The sequence below is a fragment of the Oncorhynchus masou genome, chromosome 28 (genome assembly GCF_036934945.1).
Source record: "Oncorhynchus masou masou isolate Uvic2021 chromosome 28, UVic_Omas_1.1, whole genome shotgun sequence".
NCBI lineage: Eukaryota > Metazoa > Chordata > Actinopteri > Salmoniformes > Salmonidae > Oncorhynchus > Oncorhynchus masou.
In genome coordinates this window covers 5,027,325-5,035,920 of record NC_088239.1, presented here as the reverse complement: position 1 = coordinate 5,035,920, position 8,596 = coordinate 5,027,325, and the positions used below count along the sequence as shown (strand labels likewise).

Sequence of the window (8,596 nt, the reverse complement as noted above, 5' to 3'; positions counted from 1 at the left end):
ACTAGAGTTTAATCGATCTAAACTTCTTTCACTTCAATGCAATACCGAGAGGCGTCAATGACGCTCTATATCAGGGTTCTCCAATCGGAGGCCCATCATGTTCCAGTTATTACTATAATCTTGTCATCCGATTTAAAGTGCCACCAGCCATGTTTTTAACTCGCACAACGTTGGAATCCATTAGAATCCTCTTTGACCGGTGGTTCATTTCAGCAGTGAGCAGTAACCACTAATAGCACTCAACAGTTTGGTGGGTTCAGCTTTAATGGTGCTGTGTCTCTTTTAGAGTGAACATCCTACTCTCCTAGCCTAGCCCAGCCCTATTCATCTCAGCGTCCATGTGCTAGAGAGAGAAGAGGAGAGAGAAAGAAGAGGAGAGAGAGAGAGGGAGAGAAGAGAGAGACAGAAAAGAGGAGCGAGTGACAGAGGAGAGAGAGAGAGAGAGAGAGAGAGAGAGAGAGAGAGAGAGAGAGAGAGAGAGAATAGAGTGTGTGAGGAGAGAGACAGAAAGAGAGAGAGAGAGAGAGAGAGAGAGAGAATAGAGTGTGTGAGGAGAGAGACAGAAAGAGAGAGAGAGAGAGAGAGAGAGCGAGAGACGGAGAGAGAGAGAGAGAGAACAGAGAGAGACAGAGGAGAGAAAGACAGAGGATCTTGGATCTTATAGAGTTCAACTGAGGGGGAATGGGGTGGCTGCATCAACATTAGGTTTATCTCGTTCTGTGTACAGTACAGATATGGACAGGTCGATGGCTGGTTCAGACATCTGGGACCATCCCGCCTCATGAACATCCATTGGACTACAAAGCCAGAACCACACCCCTGGCCCAGTCACCTCCAGAGTGGGACAGGAGCACTAGGACGAAGAGTTACGATGTTGAGTGACAGTAGAAGTTTCCCCTATATACGACAATGGTGTGCCTAAAGCTACAATACGGGTGGACTGCTGTGGAGCTGATGAAGGGAGGTGGACCTGGAGGAGTGAAGGGTGGTCTACTGATGAAGGGAGATGGACCTGGAGGAGTGAAGGGTGGTCTGCTGATGAAGGGAGATGGACCTGGAGGAGTGAAGGGTGGTCTGCTGTGGAGCTGATGAAGGGAGGTGGACCTGGAGGAGTGAAGGGTGGTCTGCTGATGAAGGGAGATGGACCTGGAGGAGTGAAGGGTGGTCTGCTGGTGAAGGGAGGTGGACCTGGAGGAGTGAAGGGTGGTCTGCTGATGAAGGGAGGTGGACCTGGAGGAGTGAAGGGTGGTCTGCTGATGAAGGGAGATGGACCTGGAGGAGTGAAGGGTGGTCTGCTGATGAAGGGAGGTGGACCTGGAGGAGTGAAGGGTGGTCTGCTGATGAAGGGAGGTGGACCTGGAGGAGTGAAGGGTGGTCTGCTGATGAAGGGAGGTGGACCTGGAGGAGTGAAGGGTGGTCTGCTAATGAAGGGAGGTGGACCTGGAGGAGTGAAGGGTGGTCTGCTAATGAAGGGAGGTGGACCTGGAGGAGTGAAGGGTGGTCTGCTAATGAAGGGAGATGGACCTGGAGGAGTGAAGGGTGGTCTGCTGATGAAGGGAGATGGACCTGGAGGAGTGAAGGGTGGTCTGCTGATGAAGGGAGGTGGACCTGGAGGAGTGAAGGGTGGTCTGCTGATGAAGGGAGGTGGACCTGGAGGAGTGAAGGGTGGTCTGCTGTGGAGCTGATGAAGGGAGGTGGACCTGGAGGAGTGAAGGGTGGTCTGCTGATGAAGGGAGGTGGACCTGGAGGAGTGAAGGGTGGTCTGCTAATGAAGGGAGGTGGACCTGGAGGAGTGAAGGGTGGTCTGCTAATGAAGGGAGGTGGACCTGGAGGAGTGAAGGGTGGTCTGCTAATGAAGGGAGATGGACCTAGAGGAGTGACAGGTGGTCTGCTGATGAAGGGAGGTGGACCTGGAGGAGTGAAGGGTGGTCTGCTAATGAAGGGAGATGGACCTGGAGGAGTGAAGGGTGGTCTGCTGATGAAGGGAGGTGGACCTGGAGGAGTGAAGGGTGGTCTGCTGGTGAAGGGAGGTGGACCTGGAGGAGTGAAGGGTGGTCTGCTGATGAAGGGAGGTGGACCTGGAGGAGTTAAGGGTGGTCTGCTGTGGAGCTGATGAAGGGAGGTGGACCTGGAGGAGTGAAGGGTGGTCTGCTGGTGAAGGGAGGTGGACCTGGAGGAGTGAAGGGTGGTCTGCTGATGAAGGGAGGTGGACCTGGAGGAGTGAAGGGTGGTCTGCTGATGAAGGGAGGTGGACCTGGAGGAGTGAAGGGTGGTCTGCTGGTGAAGGGAGGTGGACCTGGAGGAGTGAAGGGTGGTCTGCTGATGAAGGGAGGTGGACCTGGAGGAGTGAAGGGTGGTCTACTGATGAAGGGAGATGGACCTGGAGGAGTGAAGGGTGGTCTGCTGGTGAAGGGAGGTGGACCTGGAGGAGTGAAGGGTGGTCTACTGATGAAGGGAGATGGACCTGGAGGAGTGAAGGGTGGTCTGCTGATGAAGGGAGATGGACCTGGAGGAGTGAAGGGTGGTCTGCTAATGAAGGGAGGTGGACCTGGAGGAGTGAAGGGTGTGTGGGGTAGGAGGGTAGGATGAGGTCAGACAGGTACTCAGGTCCAGAGTTGTGGATAGCTTGGTAGGTAGGATGAGGACAGACAGGTACTCGGGTCCAGAGTTGTGGATAGCTTGGTAGGTAGGATGAGGACAGACAGGTACTCAGGTCCAGAGTTGTGGATAGCTTGGTAGGTAGGATGAGGTCAGACAGGTACTCAGGCCCAGAGTTGTGGATAGCTTGGTAGGTAGGATGAGGTCAGACAGGTACTCAGGCCCAGAGTTGTGGATAGCTTGGTAGGTAGGATGAGGTCAGACAGGTACTCAGGCCCAGAGTTGTGGATAGCTTGGTTGGTAGGATGAGGTCAGACAGGTACTTGGGCCCAGAGTTGTGGATAGCTTGGTAGGTAGGATGAGGTCAGACAGGTACTCGGGTCCAGAGTTGTGGATAGCTTGGTAGGTAGGATGAGGACAGACAGGTACTCGGGTCCAGAGTTGTGGATAGCTTGGTAGGTATGATGAGGACAGACAGGTACTCAGGTCCAGAGTTGTGGATAGCTTGGTAGGTAGGATGAGGTCAGACAGGTACTCAGGGCCAGAGTTGTGGATAGCTTGGTAGGTAGGATGAGGACAGACAGGTACTCGGGTCCAGAGTTGTGGATAACTTGGTAGGTATGAACCAGGATTTTAAAGTCAATGTGTGAGCATATGGGGAGCTAATGGAGGTTGAACAGCACTGGAGGTTTGTGCTCACAGGGGGAGGTGTGGTTGAGGACAAGTGCAGCACAGTTCGGGACATATCTTAGGCTTCTTGTGCCAACTAACAAGATATTACAATAGTCCAGACGGCATGGTATAAAGTCGCACAGCTGCAGGCTGTGACAGCATAGGTCGTAACCTGGCAATGTTCCATAGATGGAAAAATACAATTTTGATCACACTTTTGATGTGGGCCTCAAACGAGAGTTGACTGTGACATATCCTACCCATGTTGAGAACCTCCCTGGAAGGGAAGGACCTTGACACCATCAGTATTGAGTCTCTAGCTGCTGAACCTCCCTGGAAGGGAAGGACCTTGACACCATCAGTATTGAGTCTGTAGCTGCTGAACCTCCCTGAAGGGGAAGACCTTGACACCATCAGTATTGAGTCTATAGCTGCTGAACCTCCCTGGAAGGGAAGGACCTTGACACCATCAGTATTGAGTCTATGGCTGCTGAACCTCCCTGGAAGGAAAGACCTTGACACCATCAGTATTGAGTCTATAGCTGCTGAACCTCCCTGGAAGGGAAGGACCTTGACACCATCAGTATTGAGTCTGTAGCTGCTGAACCTCCCTGAAGGGGAAGACCTTGACACCATCAGTATTGAGTCTATAGCTGCTGAACCTCCCTGGAAGGGAAGGACCTTGACACCATCAGTATTGAGTCTATAGCTGCTGAACCTCCCTGGAAGGGAAGGACCTTGACACCATCAGTATTGAGTCTGTAGCTGCTGAACCTCCCTGAAGGGGAAGACCTTGACACCATCAGTATTGAGTCTATAGCTGCTGAACCTCCCTGAAGGGGAAGACCTTGACACCATCAGTATTGAGTCTATAGCTGCTGAACCTCCCTGGAAGGAAAGACCTTGACACCATCAGTATTGAGTCTATAACTGCTGAACCTCCCTGGAAGGGAAGGACCTTGACACCATCAGTATTGAGTCTATAGCTGCTGAACCTCCCTGGAAGGGAAGGACCTTGACACCATCAGTATTGAGTCTGTCGCTGCTGAACCTCCCTGGAGGGGAGTACCTTTGACACCATCAGTATTGAGTCTGTTGCTGCTGAACCTCCCTGGAGGGGAGTACATTTGACACCATCAGTATTGAGTCTGTAGCTGCTGAACCTCCCTGGAGGGGAGTACCTTTGACACCATCAGTATTGAGTCTGTCGCTGCTGAACCTCTCTGGAGGGGAGTACATTTGACACCATCAGTATTGAGTCTGTCGCTGCTGAACCTCCCTGGAGGGGAAGGACCTTGACACCATCAGTATTGAGTCTCTAGCTGCTGAACCTCCCTGGAAGGGAAGGACCTTGACACCATCAGTATTGAGTCTGTCGCTGCTGAACCTCACTGAAGGGGAAGACCTTGACACCATCAGTATTGAGTCTCTAGCTGCTGAACCTCCCTGGAAGGGAAGGACCTTGACACCATCAGTATTGAGTCTATAGCTGCTGAACCTCCCTGGAAGGGAAGGACCTTGTCACCATCAGTATTGAGTCTCTAGCTGCTGAACCTCCCTGGAAGGGAAGGACCTTGACACCATCAGTATTGAGTCTCTAGCTGCTGAACCTCCCTGGAAGGGAAGGACCTTGACACCATCAATATTGAGTCTCTAGCTGCTGAACCTCCCTGGAAGGGAAGGACCTTGACACCATCAGTATTAAGGCTGTCACTGCTGCTGTTGTTACTGATGGTGCCAGTGCCAATCAGTGTGACCCGTGTCTTTTGCAGTTTAACTGCAGGAAACTGTATAGTATGTCCTGCAGGCAGCTGACCGGGAGTGCAGTGCCATTGTCAGTGTCAGTGTTTGTGAATGACACACAGCTGAGTGTCAATAGCATTTAAAGTTAAAGCTCAGTTTGTGTTTCCTCATTATATTTCCCAGTGGCAGCATGCAGATACAAGACAATAGTGGCCCTAGGACCAAGCCTTGAGGGACCCCCCTCGTGGACCACCACCAGGGAATAGGCTGCCATTTTGAACACAACCCATAGCGATGCCGATCCAGGTCCTACAACAAAAGTGGTACGGTGTCCAAATCACGACAGCGTCAGAATCACAAGGAGTTGGTGAACGAGGCTGTCCAAAATATGCACACCGTACACTGTGAGGATTGTGATGCGGCTGCAGGACAGGTTCTTACCAGGAAAGTGGCGATGGCCACTCCTACGATGAATCCAGCGATGACATCAGACCAGTGGTTCCGGTACTCAGCCACTCTGTTGAGTACCGTGAGGAAAGCCAGATACATCAGACCCAGGCACAGCACAGGCTTGGCCAGCCGCGTTCCTTTCACTTCCACTGCACACGTGATGTAACTCTAGAAGATAGTAATGAACATGCTGTTATTTCCTCACATCTCAGTGGATCTCTTTTATTACATTTGTGAGAAAAAAATCTACAGAAATCCACAATGTTATCTCCTCACATCTCAGTGGATCTCTTTTATTACATTTGTGAGAAAAAAATCTACAGAAATCCACAATGAACTTGCTGTTATCTCCTCACATCCCTGTACTGACTGGTAGGATATAAACCCATCCTGTAAAGAGATCAATAAGGTCATATCTGTGCTGAGGTTATACCACATTGTGTGGTTTCATTTACCTCTATTAGTTTGTCCATAACATCAAAGAGTGGACTGACTTTCAATGGGAACACTCTGAGAAACGAGGTCAGATCTACTGTGCAGCATACAATGATTGTCTCATTGAGATTCTGAAAAAGGTCTGCGAGCCAAGAATTTGATAATGCTGTGATAATGTTACCAGCAGTCTGTGATAATGTTTCCAGCAGCATGTGATAATGCTAGCACCAGACTGTGATAATGCTAGCACCAGTCTGGGATAATGCTAGCAGTAGTCTGGGATAATGTTACCAGCAGTCTGGGATAATGCTAGCACCAGCCTGTGATAATGTTACCAGCAGCCTATGATACTGCTAGCACCAGCCTGGGATAATGTTACCAACAGCGTGTGATACTGCTAGCACCAGCCTGGGATAATGTCACCGACAGCCTGGGATAATGTTAGTACCAGTCTGGGATAATGTTACCAACAGTATGGGATAATGCTAGCACCAGCCTGGGATAATGTTACCAGGAGTCTGGGATAACGCAAGCACAAGCCTGGGATAATGCCGGCACTTACTGCTACTAAACAATGTGCTTTAAAATAGCTTGCTAACTGGTACTAAAAAACAATGTGCTTTACAGTAGTATGCTAATACCTCTAACCGCTACAAAACAATCTTCTTTAACATAGTATACTAATAACGCTAACTGCTACAAAACAATCTTCTTTAAAATACCATGCTAATACCGCTAACCGCTACAAAACAATGGCCCTGCTAACTGACCTACATGCTGTAAAGGTCCAATCTATTATGTGGATCAAGGGGGAGGAAGAAGAGTCTCCAAAAAAAAGATCCCTTTCGGCAAATCAATCAGACACTCGAACCAGTCAGAGATTGATGACATAAAAACCTCTCTAGGCTAGGGGGCGGTATTTTCACGTACGGATGAAACGTGTGTCCAAAGTAAACTGCCTGCTACTCAGGCCCAGAAGCTAGGATATGCATATTATATTTTCGTCCGGTATTGAAAGCAGTTTATCCCGTCTTAAATTGTATTGATTATTTTGGTTAAAAAATACCTAAAGTTGTATTAGGAAAGTTGTTTGAAATGTTCGGATCAAGTTTACAGGTAACTAATATTAGATACTTTATAGTCACGTTCCGCGAGTTGAAACCGGTGTTTTTCTGGATCAAACGCTCCAAAAAAAATGACATTTAGGAGATATTGCGACGGAATTAATCGAACAAAAGGACCATTTGTGATGTTTATGACACATATTAGACTGCCAACAGAAGAAGATCGTCAAAGGTAAGGCATTTATGGCTATTTCTGAGTTTTGTGTCACGCCTGGCAGGATGAAATGTGATTGTCTGTGTTTGTTTGATGGGGTGCTGTCCTCAGATAATCGCATGGTTTGCCATAAAGCCTTTTTTAAATCTGACACCATGGCTGGATTAACAAGAAGTTAAGCTTTATTTTGACATATTGTATGTTTATTTTCAAGAATGTTAAATATTTACAATTCTGTAGTTTGAATTTGGCGCCCTGCACTTTCACTGGATGTTGGTCAGGAGGGACGGTCGCGTCCCATGTAGCCTAGAGAGGTTATTAATAAGATGATCGAACACGTCACAGATAAAGACTTCTGAGAGTTTGATCTGTGAAATGTCCCCCGTAGCTGTAGGGACGTTAGGAATCCTTTTCATCAGTCTGTCTGAAAAGGGTTCATATTCACACAGTGACTCAGTGTGATGATCTGGGATCAGTTTTCCCTTTAAAATCAGAGTGAATAGATCCCAGTAGTGGTTTGGTCTGTAATAGCCAGGGTATCCCCCCAAACAACCTGCAGTGGTGTAAAGTCCTTAAGTAAAAATACTTTAAAATACGACTTAAGTTGTTATTTTAAGTTAAGTTTGTTGGTATCTGTACTTTACTATTTATATTTTGGACAATTTTTACTTCACTACTTTCCTAAAGAATATTATGTACTTTTTACTCCTTACATTTTCCCTGACACCCAAAAGTACTTGTTACATTTTGAATGATGAGCAGGACAGGAAAAGTGTATAATTCACCCACTTATCAAGAGAACATCCCTGGTCATCTCTACTGCCTCTGATCTGGCGCACTCACTAAACAGAGAACATCCCTGGTCATCCCTACTGCCTCTGGTCTGGAGGACTCACTAAACAAAGAACATCCCTGGTCATCCCTACTGCCTCTGATCTGGCGGACTCACTAAACAGAGAACATCCCTGGTCATCCCTACTGCCTCTGATCTCTCAGACCCACTAAACAGAGAACATCCCTGGTCATCCCTACTGCCTCTGATCTCTCAGACCAACTAAACAGAGAACATCCCTGGTCATCCCTACTGCCTCTGATCTGGAGGACTCACTAAACAGAGAATATCCCTGGTCATCCCTACTGCCTCTGTTCTGGGGGACTCACTAAACAGAGAACATCCCTGGTCATCCCTACTGCCTCTGTTCTGGGGGACTCACTAAACAGAGGACATCCCTGGTCATCCCTACTGCCTCTGATCTGGCAGACACACTAAACAGAGAACATCCCTGGTCATCCCTACTGCCTCTGATCTCTCAGACCCACTAAACAGAGAACATCCCTGGTCATCCCTACTGCCTCTGATCTCTCAGACACACTAAACAGAGAACATCCCTGGTCATCCCTACTGCCTCTGATCTCTCAG

The 8,596-nt window shown here is 48.6% G+C and overlaps 2 protein-coding genes across 2 annotated transcripts; both read left to right on the top strand.

Moving 5' to 3' along the window:
• Positions 1-1,684: 1,684 nt before the first annotated feature.
• On the top strand, positions 1,685-2,113 carry LOC135518480 (acanthoscurrin-1-like). Its single transcript, XM_064943651.1, has one exon. It carries the CDS (start codon positions 1,685-1,687, stop codon positions 2,111-2,113), a length of 429 nt encoding a protein of 142 aa, XP_064799723.1.
• On the top strand, positions 2,113-2,589 carry LOC135518479 (uncharacterized). Its single transcript, XM_064943650.1, has one exon. The coding sequence runs from the start codon at positions 2,113-2,115 to the stop codon at positions 2,587-2,589; it is 477 nt and encodes a 158-aa protein (XP_064799722.1).
• The last annotated feature ends 6,007 nt before the right edge of the window (positions 2,590-8,596 follow it).